We start from the raw sequence: 16,511 nt of genomic DNA on the forward strand, positions 1-16,511 counted from the left end.
TTTAATAATAATAAATACATAAAAAGTTTACCCAACAGACCACTCAGCATGTACTGAAACAGCTTCGTATCTGGGCTTTTTGTGTGAACAGTAGGACTATTAACACTGGCAATGTCACTCTTGAGCCATGTCAGTAAAAACACCTGTGCGTGATCAGATAATAGTTGAAACAGTCTGAGCGCATAATATTACCACTAGAAAATAAAAATAATAAATTAAAGAATCTCCTAATCTAACAAACAAAACAGAAACAACTGGCTGTATTGCAAAGTTTTAGCATTTCATGTTCACTGGGAAAAAAATGGTTACTAGAAAATTTCACAAATAATTATAAAGAAACAGTCAGTATCTGAATTGAGTGTGACATTTTAAAGTAGAAAGACTGGAATAGTATTTTATGGAGTGCAAGTATCTCACTAACTCTCAAAAAGCATCTGTCTCCAGATGAGAACATATACATTATATTTATATTAATAAATTCACATTATAAACAGTTTTAATTTGCTTTTACAGTTACCACACATCTCAGGATGTAACAGCAAACTTTTCTGAGGAGAAAAACTAATGCTAAAGCGAAATAGTAAAATGCTTCACTACTGTATATAACAGCTAAACTGCTTCTTGCTTCAATATCTCATCAATAAAGATGGGTTTTACAGTTAATATTATGATTTTCTAGTGAATGGAGCCATAGAGGAAAAACAGGTTTACTTCAGTTAAACTCCTGCTACGTGACATTTGCATTTGAGAACACATGAATGTTCATCCTCCTGTAGAGTGACATTCATGCAGACAGCTTTCACAAATGCTTAATAAAAACTTAATAAAAGATTTACGTTCCATGTTAGATCAGTTTTTTTCTTTTCTTTTGTTGTTGTTTTCTTGCTTCCCTGTAAGTTATATTTTAGTGGTAGGTATGTTTGATGCTAGAGATTTAATGAACAGGTCTCTGTTAGAATTTTTTTCCTTGTACAAGGCTGATATTAGGGCTGAGTCTTTTGCACCCTTCTTAGGTTCAGTTTGACGCTGTTTGGCAGACCGTACTTGATCAGCTCCTGTTGTAGCTAAAATAAAGATGGACAAAAAGATCAGAATGTCTATTAGCATCATTTGCATAAAAAAACATACTATGTTCTGAAGAAAGTGCAACTTACTTTCTCTATAACAGTCTCAATGTTTGCACTGTCTCTTAGGTCTGAAAATGAAGTAACTCTCATTTGAATTCCTACGACATTTTCTAAGAGAAACAATGCACACATAATTAATCACAGGAATACTTTACAAAAAAATGACAATTTGCTTACAATTTAATTTAATTATTTCTCATTGAAAGAAATTTAGAGAAATGTAGCAGTGCATCACTTGCTCCCCAAAGGCTCCTCTGCAGTGAATGGGTGCCGTCAGAATGAGAGTACTAACAGCTGATAAAAACATCACAATAATCCACACCACTCCAGTCCATCAGTTAACATCTTGTTAAGCGAAAAGTTGCATGTTTGCAAAAACAAATCCATCATTATTGTATTTTAACTTCATACCATTGCCTTTGGTTAGTCTTCAAAGTCCTCCATCTAAAATATTGTTTTTTCCAGTCAAAAAAGTCATCTTGTTTGAGAATTAGAAGAGAAATATGCACAAATCAAGCACTTTTTGAAACCGTTGAGAAGCAACAGTGTAAAGTTAAAGCTCCTTAATCATGGACTTGTTTCTTACAAACACACAACTGTTGACTTCACAAGATCTTATTTGATGGACTTGAATGGTAGATTATTGTGATGTGTTTATCAGCTGTTTGGACTCTCATTCTGACGGCACCCATTCACTGCAGAGGATCCATTGTTGAGCAAGTGATAGAATTCTACATTTCTCTAAATCTGATGAAGAAACAAAGTCATCTATATCTTGGATGACCTGAGGGTGAAACTATTAAAACTTGTTTATTTGCGTGTTCCTTGGTTCACTGGGTACATTTTGCATCTGGGTGCATTGTAGCATTTGGCAGACCCTTGTAGCATGCATGTTTTCTGGAAACTGAACCAGTGACTTTGGCATTTAAGTACATGCTGAGCAACAGGAACCTTGTCATTATGACATACCTAACTACCAATTTATTGTGTACCTTGTAGACTGTTTTGATGTGTTCCACCATCCACCCTGAAGGCCCATCGGCCTGGAACATTGACATTGGTGGAGTTCTTTAGGTTTGGCATAAAGTTCCCATTGTTTGACCCAGGAATTGCAAAGTAGGCCGTGGAGTTTATAGTGTCATAACCAGCCTGTGCAAAAAAGGGAAACACTAATTATTGAGAGAAATTATCGAGTCATATTTGTTGCACTGATACAGAAGTCTTACCTGCACAATATTATGTGTAGCAGCACAGTCACCATAATTCATTAGAATAAAGGACAAATCACTACCCGAAATCAAAACCACTTGAAACGATGTTTCCTGCAAAGTTGGGGAACATTGATTGTCATGCATCCCTGGAAATATCACATTTGTAACCTTGAGCCTGGAGGAGTTATGACAAACTAACTCACTGTGCCAGAGTGGTAATGGTATGCAACTCTATCCCAAGTTGCAACAAGGACCCAAATAGCCATGAAGTTCAGACCAGGGAAGTACTGGTTTATATCCTGAGTGGCACGTGTGAGAACACTCCCGGTTGAGTACTGCTGATATGAAATGATGCCATTCACACTGACATCAATGTCAGTCCAGAGGGGAGCAATGATGTCTTCACTTCCATTGATGGGAAAGGGTTGAGAAATATACTCTGATGAAGGCTGGTTGAATGTAAGGTCTCCGTTACTGTTAACCTATGTAATAGTAGATATTAGCTGTCCATGCCACATTTGAATCATTCACAGTTTGTATTAACAGAACTAGATTCTCACATATGTCCTGTTGTACGCACGCCCGAAGAACACAAAAGGACTCCACAGGTCGATAAGCTGGGAGATTTCATCCTCAGTGGAAATATTAACAGTGTCTCCTGCCACTGAGCCGAATGGATAGAATATCACTGGTGCTGCAAGGAAAAATGGACAGTTTCAAGCTCAGGACATATTAACTTCAGACAGTTCATTTTGACTTTTTATATGTTCTAGTGCTAAGTTCTAAGGTCAGTAAATACCTGTCTGTCCCTCTGTTACCCTGCCTGTTGAAGAAAAAGATTACATTTTAATACGATTCCATATAGACAGTATAGTCTTTGCCATGTAATGAAGGACATTATTCAAATGGATGTTGAAACTCACTCAATGACAGGACTGATGTGAACACCAGCAGATAACATGAGACTGGAGACATTGTCACAACAAATATTTGGATGAGGTCAGAAGGTCAGAGATACCAGAATGCCACTGCTATTAATTCATACAGAGCAACTAGAACACAAGCGAGCACAAGAGAACAAAGCCATCTTAGTACTTATTTCGATTTAAAAGTTAGAAAAACACTTGTCTCATCAGATTAAAAACAATATCATAGACAATATCATATTACAGGGTTCCTATACATTTTTTGCACTGTTTAAAGAATATTGTGTGATGAAACCCAAAATGCGTTTAACTTGCATTTTGTATAATGAAGCTGAATTCATTCAGTCATGCTTGACAATCACTGAAAAATCACTAAACAGCTGCCATGAAAACACACTTTTTGTATGATACCTTTATTTTCATTAAATTCTTCATTTTCTATTACGGAAAACTAAATAGGGACAAAAGTCTGGAAATTGCAATTTTGTTTCCCACGCTCTGCTTTGCTTTCTTTCTTTTTTTTTTTTTTTTTTTGCATACTTTACGAAACCTGGAAATTATTCAAATCCGATTTCCAGACTTTTTCAAACCATGTAGGAACCCTGCTATACATACATATCATCAGAATATAAGTTATCAAAACAAACCATATAGACAAGAATCTAGATAGTACTTACTTCGGATGTCTTCATTTGGTGTACGTTCTTGTTCTTACACTTGCTGTAGGTTAAAATCTGGCCCTAATTATCATAGCACCAAAGGGAGGGACATGTTCGGGGCAAACAAAGACTGGCCTTTTCACAATAAAACTCAACATTCTACATTCTTCTACTAATGCTAAACAATAAGAGTCTCCATTGACTTGTTTGTTTGTTTTGTTTTTTCTTTTGTCAATCGTTCATCCCATTATTGTGTCTGGGTGAATTCCTTGTGCTAGATTAAATCAAGAAACCATAAAGGTCATGTTGTAATTTGCAAAGAACAACAGTCTTATAGTGGAGTGTTTGGAGCATGTCATTTATGAGTGATAATAAAAGCAGTTTGGAACAGAACAGCAGAAATTTGAACAAGAGAGAAGAAAAAGCTTTATGTACTGTTTATGACTGAAGTCAAAGGCTGGGCATTAAATTAAACTCTACACTATTTTGGCATCAAACCATCTTTAACTTAGCAGAAGAAAAACAAATTAGACAGGTGCCAACATAAACAGGTTTTATGGCATAAATTAATCTTCAAAAACTATAAACAAAACTTTAAAATGATAACCTAGACTACATTAAATATGAAGAGTTTTCATTGTATGTCGCCATCTTTGCAAAACCTGCTGAAAACTGCTGTACTAAAGAACATCCTTTTCTCTGTAAGTAGATAACGTGAAGGAATTTTGGATGAGTAATGCTTCTAGTACATGGAGATGAACAAGAACAGAAGAACAAGTTTAATTTCATATTTCACATTTTACAGATCAATCTGATTTGATAAAATGGAGAAATAAAATCACAATCAATGATGATTCAAGCTAAATCAACATGGTATAATTAATTTCTATACATCATTTTATTGTTTGTGCTGAATCATGAGTGTGCATCTGTGAATAATGTGTTAAAAAATATGATGTTGAAGAGTGAAAAAACAAAGGGTCCCTTCCTGTGGAGTGACATTCCTCTTGTTTCTACAGTTTCTACATTTTCAATGCCATCGGCATTACTTCTCATCCATGTTTTAAGGATATGTCTTTTGGACTTTTCTTAACTTTAGCTCAAATGTACTTGACACTCCATGTTTGATCAGCTCTTGTTTTATCTGAAACAAAGATGGAGAGACCAATCAAAATATATATATATATTTTATTCTGCTCTACTGATCATAGATACAGGTCAAATTTCTCAGAGAGAAAAAAAAAAAAGAAAAGGCCATTGTGAGAAAGTCACAAATTCATATATGTAAGATCCATCCATTATCTTCCAAATATTTTCTGTTAGGTTTGAAAATGACTGACGCTTCATTCGAACTCCTAAGACGGTTTCTAAAAGGACACACACACACATAATAAGACATTGCAACATGATATAAACTAACTGATAATTGTAAAACATCATTTTGATTAAAGTACTACCTGATCCGTTGTTCACAGGAAAGGCCCAACGCCCCGGAAAACCTACATTAGTCGTGTTCTTGAGGTTTGGACCATATGGATCATAATGAATTAGTAGTCAGTGGAGCCTATTGTATCATATTCAGCCTATCAAAATCAATCAAATGTTATTACAGAGCTAGTTAATCATTAGCCTTCTTCAATACTGTAATGTTATTTTACCCCCATTGCAGTTGGTATCACAGCACAGTCACCATAATGTATCAGAATTAAAGAAAAAACACCATCTGAAATTAAAACTGCTTGAACTGTGATTGCCTGAAAAGAAAATAAACATTATTCAGATTCATAGTTTAAAAAGCCTTCGGTCTTGTCTCAGAAAAAAAAATATAAAAAAAGAGAAGCTATTTACCAGGCCTGAGTGTTGATTAAATACATTCATATCCCATGTAAGCACATAGTCCCATGTTGCAACAAAGACCCAAGAAGCAGTGAAGTCCCTTCCAGGGAAATACTGGTTTATATCCTGAGTGGCACGAGTGAGAACACTTCCATTGGTGTACTCATGATACGAATATATACCTATACAAAGGTCATCAAGTTCAGTAAAGAGCGGAGCAATGTAATCTTCAGTTCCATTTGCGGGAAAAGGGTAAGGGTTTGTTTCTGGTATAGCAGGGTTAAATGTAAGCAGTCCGTTATTATTAACCTGAAATAAGATAAATCAGTTCAAATACAGCAGTAAACTATGAACTTGTGGATCACAGCATTTCCATTTATATTAGACTGGCAATAGAACTGGATTCTCACGTATATGCTGTTGTATGTGTGGCCAAAGTATGTAAATGGGGTGGCGAAGACAACATGTTTGGAGGAATCACCTCCATTTTCAAGAATGTCCCCTGCCTTTGCGCCGAATGGATAAAATATTGCCGGTGCTGATGAGAGAATGAACACAGATTCTGAAAACACTTTTTTTTAATTAATTATTAGTTGAACTATTTCTCAGTCAGAGTGACTGAACGATCTCAGTATCAGTCACTGGATGATGATTTATCAGATGAGATCTCACTAAAACAGCACAATGAGTCTCTTTTGTGATGGACTTTATCAACACCTTCTGTTCAAGTGAATGAAATGAAATTTAGATGAGAGTTTCTAGACGCAGAAAGAGAATCAGTGCAGTCTAAAGATTTTAGTATGGAAATACAGATATTCTTTAGTTTAACCATTACTTTAGGGCTAGAACATGACAAACATATGACAATAGCAAAATGAACAGTGGATTTAATCAGTGGTAATAGTATTAATGTCTAATTACTAAGGTTTCCACAGAAAATGTTTTATTTGAATGTATCATTGTCCATAAAATAAACCAAACATTCAAAACCATATCATAACCCAAAACTAAAACATGTCGAGAGTGGGCCAATGAATACAACGTAAAACTAATTTGCGAGCTAAAATGGCATTAAATTCTGTTTTATTTTCACAATATGCATGTTACAAATTAAAGAAAGATTATGACAACAATACTATTGTGTTATAAAACCTTGAGTTTATCGTCCAAAATTGTATTTTTTTACTTGTTATAAGTCAGAGCACCACCAGAATGATTTTAAAACTAATATTAAAATTAAAGAGTAAAAACAGAGTTGTGTTAAAGTATGTCACTCATCGTCACTAAGCTGTTGTCTCCCTCTAGAGGTGAATAAAGAAAAATACAATTTCCTCTCCCTTACGAAAATTAACTATGCTTTTACTACAAAAAAAACACTAAATTCAATCAAAAAGAAAACAGAAACAGATATTAAAGAAATAATAATAATAATAATAAAAAACCTTGGTTACTGTAGTTAAACCATGGTAACTACAAAGTGATCATGATTTTGCTACACTAAGCATAGTTTAACCATGGTATTTGAAGTAAAACTGTGGTTATACAATGGTAATTAATAAAAATAAAATAAAAAATAAAACGGTGACCATTCAGAGTTTAAAAGGCAAAGCACGTATTTTACAACTTGGTCAAGTATTTGTCTTTTTTAAGTTGTGTTTTAGTAAATTAACTTAGACTTTAATTTTTTAAGTTTAAAGAATTTAAAACCCCTAAAGCAGTTAAAAAGACCTGATAATATACAAAGCATGATGTGACAAAGAAAAAGACTGATGAATTTTTCCCCCCATTGGATATGCTCAATTATGTTTGTATGTAGATGACTTTATGTGAGTGAGAAACAGAAAGCAAACTGAAGAGGGAGACATTATACAAGTTCCTTTTCCTCCTTATCAGTTTCTACATTTTAATAATGGCAGTGAAATTCATCTTCATAGACTTTATGAACCAGTTTCCGCTTCAACTTCCCTCCATGAATGTGGCTGATGTTACGGCTGTATCTTTGTATTTTTCCTTAACTGTATCTTGATGTTACTTGACAGCCCACGACTGACCAGCTCTTGTTTTATCTGAAACAAAGATGGATAAACGGATCAAAATGCATTTTATTTCTACTGAATAAAACATTCAGTGCTCCACTGACTTACTTTCAGCAAAACAGCCTCAATGTTTTCACTCTGTGTTAGGTCTGAAAATGATGTAAGTCTCATTTGAACTCCGATGATGCTTTCTAAAGTGACACACAGACACAATAACCCATTATAACATGATATCAGCAAACTGACACATAATCTTGATTAAACTCTTACCTAGCACACTGTTTGCAGTGAAAGCCCAGCGACCAGGAACGTTTACATTACTCGTGTTCTTCAGGTTTTGGTAGTTGCCATTAATTGAATCGGGAATTACAAAGTGGTTTATGGAGTTTATAGTGTCGTACCCAGCCTGTTGAAACCATGAAAAACTAATTAAATAAACACATATGGAGCCTATATAGAATAATATTTAAATCCTGTGATGTTTGTTTTACCTCCACTTGATCATAAATCACAGCGCAGTCACCGTAATTTATCAGAAAGAAAGAAAGATTTCCATCTGAAATTAAAACCGTTTGAAACGTGATTGCCTGAAACAATAAGAAAATATCATCATGAATCATAGTCTATACAGTCTATACTGTGACCTTATGCTAGGTCGTTTTTTACTTACCTGTGCTGAGTGACGAATAAATGAATTCATATCCGTCGTTTCAACATAGTCCCAAGTGACGACAAACACCCAAGAAGCAGTGAAGTTCATCTGAGGGAAATACTGGTTTATATCCTGAGTGGCACGAGTGAGAACACTTCCATTTGTGTACTCCTGATACGAGAACATGCCCATCCAACCAATGTCATCAAGGTCACTCCAGAACGGAGCAATGAAGTCTTCAGTTCCTCTGGTGGGATTATAGTTAGGTCCAGATGCTGGTTCAGGTTGGTTGAACGTAAGGAGTCCGTTATAATGAACCTGTAATATGAGAAATCAGGTCAAATCCACTAGAAAAGGATTGCTCATCACAAAATTTCCATAACTGTAGATTGACAGTGGAAATTAATTCTCACATGTAAGCTGTTGTATGTGCGGCCAAAGAATGTATATGGAGTGGATAAGGCAACAGATTCATAGCTTTCATCGCCTGTAAGAAAATGTTCTGTGTCTCCTGCTGCTGAGCGAAATGGATAGAATATAGCCGGTGCTGCCAGAATACAAATGAAGATGTGAGCAGTTTTTACAAGAAAGCTCATGATTAGGGACATAAACATACCATTAACTCAATAATAAACTCAATAAGGTCAATAATTACCTGTCCATGGCTCTGCAGCTGTTTGTGCAATGGCTAAACAAGATTTAAATTATAAAAGTTTTTCTTCTACAGTACTTTGAATAAGTGTATGATGGGTCTTGCATCATTTGCAGCATTATTACCTGACGTGGTTGCACTTTCTGAAATAACAAACACATGAAATGCATTAAATACCTCATGAAGTTGGGGCAAGATATTTATTCGTTTCTGAGGCTTTCATTGTTAGCATCATTACCTGTTGGCACTACGGTGCTTGCAGGGGCTGAAAAGAAGAAACACAAATACAAACACTATTAAATACCCCGTGAACTTGAGTGCAGTTTTCTGTCCTGATGGAGATGCTCACTGATTTCAGAGTTCATATTGGGTTTGTTCAGCTGACACCACAGTAAACGTTTTTTAAAACAGATCTGGTTCTAATTCAAAGGTCTATAATTACCTGCTACAGTTGCTGTTTGTGCCCTGGCTGTTAAAAAGAGAAAGAAATTATTCAATTCAGAAACACAGATGTGTATATTTTTATCGTCTTTGCAACATTAAGACCAAGCAGTAAATAAAACCTTACTGAGTGACAGGAGTGATATGAACACCAGCAGATGCTGTGTAATTCTCATGATGAAGTCAAAAATAAAACCAGGTTTTATAAGAGTCCGTCTATAAACAGAGAGAGCTGTATTATTCTAACTGGAAAAAAAATGCAGTTAAACAGGTCTTATTAAAATAAAAAATTAGTTATTATTATTTATATTACATTTGAGATATTTCCAACAATGGTTTTGAAAAAGCTTATATTCAATATAAAATCACATTATACTGGGCAGCTTTATGTGCTTAGCTTAAAATCTATTACGGTGGACACTGTGTAGCTAGATACAGTGCATGAGGTTTGTACAATACAGTAATTACTATTTAAAATAAGAATATTTATATGTACCCTCATGCACTGTATATAAGCTCTAAGGACTTTATTATTCAGAGACTTTTTTCTTTAGCATACTTTCATGTATTAATACGCCCACTGTATAGGCAGTGAATAAACAGTGTGTTTAAACTTGACAGCAGAAAATGTAAATTCTTATGATTGTTTTGCAAAACCACAACAAAAATACATCTGAGGATCCAGTTTATCAAACGTAATATTAAAAAGATTTTTCTTACCTCTGCTTCTCAACCTCTTGTCCCTGATGTGGGTTAAATTACTATCCAGCAAGAGTGCATTGACTTTTCAATGTGTCCCAGCCCTGTTTCCACAACAGAGCATCTCCTCAAAAGAAAATATGTTTTCTTTGGAACACTGCCAGTAATTATTACAAAAGCATTCAAACAATGGAACTTAATATATACTTTTAGAATTTAGGTTTTACCTTTAAAAAGACTTTATCACAAGCTTTCATTAGTATAACAATTGTGATATTAGTTATATATTAGTGTATAAATATTACTTATAATAAGTAATATATTTATGAATTCACATTTATATCAGTAGAGAGTGACTACATTCACAAAGAATGTACAGAATGAGTATCACGGACTAATTATATATGAACTGACAGTTAAATAGGTTTCTCTAAAAACCATATGCTACTTTTTTCAATGCTACCATAAATAATACTGTATACAATTATTTCATTAGTTAAGTGAATTACTGTTAAGAAACTGAATGATTGCAATACATTGACAAAATGTCATAAACTGCCAAAAAAATAAAGCCAAAAAACTAAACAAAAACCTTTAACAAAAATACTTATTTCCACTTGTTCAGAATTAAAAAAGAGATTAAAATTCATGTAAAACTGAAATAAGATCAAGAAAAGAAAAAAATAAGGAAATAAGCTAATTTAATTTTGTATTATTATTTTTAATGTAATTTAAGCACTTTATGATTTATTTATTTTTTTGTAACTTGGAAATTATTACATAATTGCTTGTATTTATAAATGAAGCAAGTGTGCACTGAACAGATAAAAGTGGACATTGGAAACAATTGTACTTAAAGTTGATTATTGGAATTTTATTGACATTAAAATGGTAACCATCGATACCAAAAAAAAAAGTAAATGCATACTAAGATTGGCATATCAGAATAGGTAGTTTCCTCATGTATTTATGTTAATATCTATAATGTAACCTTCCACTTATTAGCCCATATACAGTATTAAGATGCTTTTAAACCTTTCAGAATGAGGTTTATGATATTGAGTGATGATTAGGTTATTTCTTGTTAAGCTTCATGTCTATTTTTTAAAATATATTTACAAAGATGTTTAAACATTTTACATTCTGTATTGTAATCTACTTCTGAATGTTCTCATGGCTGAGACCAATAAGAAAAAAAAAACCCATACCATTACATACTTTTGCTTTTGCTTTGAAAACAAAAGAATGGTTAGATAACAAGTGATAACACAAAGAAGAATGAGAGAAAGAGAAGAGGAGGATCAAAGATAATTGCTGAAGACTATATGATTGCTGGATTTATACATAAAGACTGCTTTTTCCTGTTGAGTGACATTTCCATCTTCAGAACACACTGGTTTCCAAGAAACAGATATACATTATACAACATTAAATGCAGTTCTTAACCTGACAGTAGATGCAGAACAAATAGTTCACCTAAAACCAGAGTCCAGAGAAATTAGGAATACATGCATTGGTTGTTGTTGGTTATGAAACAGGTCACTGCAGCCAACAGTCCATTTGTGTTAAAATCTGTCAGATTAGGTTTGTTATAGCATCTGATATCAACTAATTCATTGAAAATATTTGAATTAAAACATATACTTTTCTAAATGGATATTGTCAGATAAATGTGAAGGCTTATAATTGTAAGTAACCTGGACTGGATGTCAGTATACAGTATTATTAATCTTAACCACTATACTGTACCTAATATAAAACCACTTTAACTCTTTTGTGCTGTTTGTTGCTTTTCGGGCCAGAAAACAAAATGTGACGATAAAGCTTTTTAAAAAACAAATGTATTTTTAATCAGTTTATTAATGATTTTACTCTACATTTGTGCAGTTTTGGGAGGATTTATTGTATTTTGTTTACATTTATATAAATAAATAAAAAAACATTTTATGAAAGACCCACATTTCTAATTTTAATTAATGGGGATAACATGACCAAGTGTACCATAACATAATGGGAAATAGTTTCCATGTAATTGAAATCAAACACTTATAAAATTAGAAAAATATGAAATTTCAGCTACAGTAGATAATTACTTAATGACTTATTTGTCAGGTCAACATAAGTATAGATCTTTTCAAAAGTTTTTTTATTTTTTTTATTTAGATTTATGTATAGAGATTATGATATCATTATTGTAATAATAAAAAATGACTTTGTCAAAGTTTAGCAGTTTTTTTGTACTAAAGTATCATTTTGTTTGGGTTGTTTTCATGGGTTCTTCAAAACCACATTAATCTCAGTCTTCACATGATCAGTTAGATATTTGCTGTCAGGTGCTAAGTGAATTGAACGGCTTTATTTCTTTTCCAGAAGTAGAATGAAATTATGGCTTTATCTTTTGCACTTTTCTTAACTTCAGCTCGATGCTGTTTGGCAGACCGTACTTGACCAGCTCCTGTTTTATCTGAAACACAGATGGACAAACAGATCAGACATTTCCCATGTTGTCCATTAGCACCACATTTTGTATGAATAGTCATGTTTGTGTCGTACTTGCTGTAAAACGATCTCAATGTTTCCAGTATCTGATAGGTCAGAAAATGAGGAAAGTTTTACTTGAAGTCCAGTGATGTACTCTGAAGGGAAACACAAATATACACAGACTGCTGAATTCTTTGTAGAATGTGTATATATTGTACATACGTATGTGTTGGTTTCTAGTACAGCCAAACAAAACAAGTTATATGTGGGTGAAATCAGGTTTGACTTGTTTGCTGTGTTGGGACACGTCATAACATTGGTTTGTAAAATACAGTGGCCGAGAGAGCTCGATGCGTTGCAACTTAAGAAAGCATATGCAAATAGAAAAAGAACCAGCAAATTAAGAGAACATCTTCATCAGTTTGACAACACAGGTGCTGCAAACATTGTAAGTAACACAGACAACAGAAATGTTTCAAGAGGTCCCCAACAACCCTTACAAAAATAATATTTATTATAGTAACTTTTATTTGCCATATTGATTACCATTTGTATAACCACAGTAAACACCATGGTTAAATTGTGAATACCATGGTTAATTTGTGGTTATCTTGGTTTAACTGTAGTAACTATGTGTGTATATATATATACGCACACACACACATAATGAAATTGATAAACATGTCCAGACCAGGTTCGTCACTTGTTGCTCTCCCCTTAAACATTTCCGTTGTGATCTGTGCATATTAACAGCATATTACTGTATTTGGTTGTGTTGTGAGTATTTGCAGCATGTTTCTGAGTTTGGTTTTCAGTGCATGTGCTGTCAAAATGATGAAGATGTTTTCTTAATTTGTGGGTTTTCTCCTCTATTTGAAAAATAGTTTTTTTTTTTTTTTTTTTGTAGTGCATTATGCTCTCTTGGCCACCATAGTAAAATAATTTCTGGGTATATCACATTGTGATGAACAAACTGGTGGTAATTTGTTACCATTGTTTGACTTTGATCCACCGTCCACCCTGAAGATCCATCGACCGGGAACATCAACATTACTGGAGTTCCTGAGGTTTGAGATGAAGCTGCCATTGATTGATCCAGGAATCACAAAATATTGTGTGGAGCTTATCGTGTCATAACCAGCCTGAAAGTGTGTAAAACATTATTCATATAAACAGTATATATAGAGAATATTAACTTTTATACAGTAGTGAATAACTTTTTGTTCTCGATACAGAAACAAGTTTCTTTCACCTGCACTGGATGTCCCGTTACAGCAATGTCACCATAATTCATCAGAATAAATGAAACATTACGGCCTGAAATTAAAACCACTTGAAACGATGTTTCCTGAAAGATTAAAAGATAAACACTTTAAACTTAGGGATCACTGTTTATGAGCATTGTTAGCTAAATACATATTACACAACTCTCTGGAATGATTCTGATTGGTCAGTCGTGACATTTTGAGGTTCGTCATTCCCTGATAACAACTGTCATCACTATCAACGCTGAATAACTCACCAGTAATCCAGGTATTTGAGGCCAACGCTTTTTTCATATCTCTCATACACACCACCAAACTGTGTCTAGTTTCAGTCATCAGTTACTGCTATTATCTTGTGCATAAGTTATAAACTTCATTTATTGTAAATTGAAACAGGAGGACTTTAGTATTAATAGTAGGCCTGCAGTATTATTATTGAGGTGCTCGGTTTGTTGCCAAAGATTGTCACACACAAATCAATTTAAGGATTTAAGTTTTTAAAATGCTTTCTTATCAAATAACATTTTATTTCCTTGTCTTTATTATTGTGGTGAAAGGGATTGTGATAATTAGTGATGGGACTGTACATTATGCCTTAAATGTTCATCTTTCCTGAACTTTGTATAAGGTTAAAGACGTTTTGTGTGTGTGTGTGTGTGTGTCTGTGTGTGTGTGTGTGTGTGTGTATGTGTGGAAGCTTTGCATTAAAGAGCTACTAAAATATTTATACTCAAATCAATTTTCCATGACTAATTATTTACTTATGCGGCACATAGTCATGTTATAAGTTCGATAAAGTCAAAAGTGAAAGTGAAAATGTACATAATGAAAACATAAGGTGTTCAATAAAGCACTTTGAAAATGCATTGTGGATTAAGTAAATGCATTCACATTTCAGAAGAATATCAAACTTACTGTACTGGTCAAAGCATAGTAAGCGACTTTATTCCACGTTGCAACAAACACCCAAGAGGCAGTGAAGTACAGATTTGGGAACTGTGAGTTTATATCCTGAGTGGCACGTGTGAGGACATTTCCACTGGTGTACTGACGATAAGAAACTACACCTCTCTGACGGTTGTCAAGATCAGTCCAGAGACCAGCAATTACATCTTGACTTCTGCTAGCGGGGAATGAGTAGGGAACATATTCATTTGAAGCTTGGTTAAATGTGAGGTATCCATTATTATTCACCTGAAATATGAGAAATATTGTCAAAATCACTGATCACAGATGAGTTTATAAATAAATGACCACACATTTAGACTCAGAATCAAGATGGACTCAAATTCTTACATAAATCTGCTGGTATGTGCGGCCAAAGAACAGAAATGGACTCAACATCTGAATAACTGAAGAGTTTCCATCATCAACAGCAGCATTGTTTGTGTCTCCTGCTGCTGTGCCGAATGGATAAAATATTGCTGGTGCTGCCAAGAGAATAAATAAAAAATATTTTTATTTTAACACTGATTTATGAGGCTCATTTTTGATGATGATGACCTTTGGGGCAGTGGATGTGACAATACATTTTTAAAACACTATAATCTTTAATAAATATAAAGATAATAAAAATATAATATGAAAATACAGAACCTTTACATTATGCCTATCAGTCTCTCTGGTTAAGAAGTATAAGTGATTCTGAATCAGTTCCTCCTGCTTTAGTGTAAATTAAAATGACAACGGATGCACTGGAGAGGCAACGAGACGACAGTCCCCAAAAATGTAATGGTTTTGTATGAAGTGGCCACTTACTGCTCTTTGCGTAAAATCAGGTTGCAGAGTAAGTCCATCCATAAGTGCCATCATAAGGAGGCTTGGTGTTTCTCCCTACAGAGTTTCAATAGCATAGAGGAGAAATTCTCAGAACCATGGTCAGATCTAATGTTGGTGCAGTGGACCCTGGGTTCTTCCCCATGAGTAGGCAGTTTCTGGATTAAAAATGCATTGATGCCCATGACTGGCTCTCAAGTTTCCCAGACCTGAATCCAAATGAGCAGCTATGGGATGTAATGTATCAAAGCATCCATAAGTATCACCACAAACTGTCCAGGAGCTCACTGATGCACCAGGTCTGGAGAACTCCAGGACTACATGCCGTTTCATCAGGAGCAGGCCTAGACATGGTCGGAATGGCATTCAGGTATATGGGGGCCGCACACAATACTGACTTACACTATGAGTTGTTTTGATGAAATTCATGCACATTTATTTCAAGCCCTCAACCGGTTGATGATTTTGGATTCAACTGACCATTGTTACATCATTTTCTATTCAACAAATTACACACACACACACACATATATATATATATATATATATATATATATATATATATATATACACTATGTAAAATCACAAACACGTATAAGTAAAATCACAAACACAAGGCATGAGAAACAAACACTCCCCTACTAAATGACACTGATTTTCATGATACATTCTGTCCTAATTTCAGCAGTCAATAGAACTGTAGAAGGTATAGCAGACTACATTTACCTGGAGTGACAGTATGATTATAGT

The 16,511-nt window shown here is 34.2% G+C and overlaps 3 protein-coding genes across 3 annotated transcripts in view; all 3 read right to left on the minus strand.

Annotated features, from left to right (window-relative positions):
* Nucleotides 1-896: 896 nt before the first annotated feature.
* On the minus strand, nucleotides 897-4,213 carry zgc:112964 (uncharacterized protein LOC503764 homolog). Its single transcript, XM_052612294.1, has 9 exons — nucleotides 3,942-4,213; nucleotides 3,262-3,390; nucleotides 3,138-3,161; nucleotides 2,899-3,032; nucleotides 2,542-2,820; nucleotides 2,354-2,449; nucleotides 2,120-2,276; nucleotides 1,155-1,237; nucleotides 897-1,064 (listed from the first exon to the last, which is right to left on the minus strand). Exons 2-9 carry the CDS (start codon nucleotides 3,311-3,313, stop codon nucleotides 984-986), a joined length of 906 nt encoding a protein of 301 aa, XP_052468254.1. The 5' UTR covers nucleotides 3,314-3,390; nucleotides 3,942-4,213; the 3' UTR covers nucleotides 897-983.
* Nucleotides 4,214-6,595: 2,382 nt separating this feature from the next.
* On the minus strand, nucleotides 6,596-9,464 carry LOC128025661 (sushi, nidogen and EGF-like domain-containing protein 1). Its single transcript, XM_052612143.1, has 10 exons — nucleotides 9,449-9,464; nucleotides 9,338-9,364; nucleotides 9,225-9,242; nucleotides 9,103-9,135; nucleotides 8,861-8,994; nucleotides 8,466-8,765; nucleotides 8,287-8,382; nucleotides 8,066-8,201; nucleotides 7,904-7,986; nucleotides 6,596-6,601 (listed from the first exon to the last, which is right to left on the minus strand). Exons 1-10 carry the CDS (start codon nucleotides 9,462-9,464, stop codon nucleotides 6,596-6,598), a joined length of 849 nt encoding a protein of 282 aa, XP_052468103.1.
* A 1,630-nt stretch (nucleotides 9,465-11,094) lies between these two features.
* Nucleotides 11,095-16,511, minus strand: part of LOC128025528 (uncharacterized) — a 35,869-nt gene continuing 30,452 nt past the window's right edge. Inside the window, exons 13-18 of the mRNA XM_052611973.1 lie at nucleotides 15,282-15,415; nucleotides 14,901-15,179; nucleotides 13,973-14,068; nucleotides 13,712-13,862; nucleotides 12,793-12,875; nucleotides 11,095-12,703 (exon numbers count right to left, since the gene is read on the minus strand). Coding sequence (XP_052467933.1) covers nucleotides 12,623-12,703; nucleotides 12,793-12,875; nucleotides 13,712-13,862; nucleotides 13,973-14,068; nucleotides 14,901-15,179; nucleotides 15,282-15,415 — 824 coding nt within the window. The 3' untranslated portion in view covers nucleotides 11,095-12,622. The remainder of the gene's footprint in view (nucleotides 12,704-12,792; nucleotides 12,876-13,711; nucleotides 13,863-13,972; nucleotides 14,069-14,900; nucleotides 15,180-15,281; nucleotides 15,416-16,511) is intronic.

This window comes from Carassius gibelio, chromosome A12 (assembly GCF_023724105.1).
Source record: "Carassius gibelio isolate Cgi1373 ecotype wild population from Czech Republic chromosome A12, carGib1.2-hapl.c, whole genome shotgun sequence".
Classification (NCBI taxonomy): Eukaryota; Metazoa; Chordata; class Actinopteri; order Cypriniformes; family Cyprinidae; genus Carassius; species Carassius gibelio.

Bases quoted from the DNA above. Each gene is read 5' to 3' on its own strand.
- zgc:112964 (XM_052612294.1), bottom strand. From the start codon at position 3,313: ATGTCTCCAGTCTCATGTTATCTGCTGGTGTTCACATCAGTCCTGTCA. The intron at 2,277-2,353 runs GTAAGACTTCTG...TTTTTTGCACAG, and splicing joins CTACACATAATATTGTGCAG to GCTGGTTATGACACTATAAA. The intron at 1,065-1,154 runs GTAAGTTGCACT...TCTTTATTTTAG, and splicing joins TTGAGACTGTTATAGAGAAA to CTACAACAGGAGCTGATCAA.
- LOC128025661 (XM_052612143.1), bottom strand. The intron at 8,995-9,102 runs GTAATTATTGAC...GTATTCTGGCAG, and splicing joins AGCTGCAGAGCCATGGACAG to CACCGGCTATATTCTATCCA. The intron at 8,766-8,860 runs GTGAGAATTAAT...CTCATATTACAG, and splicing joins GCACATACAACAGCTTACAT to GTTCATTATAACGGACTCCT.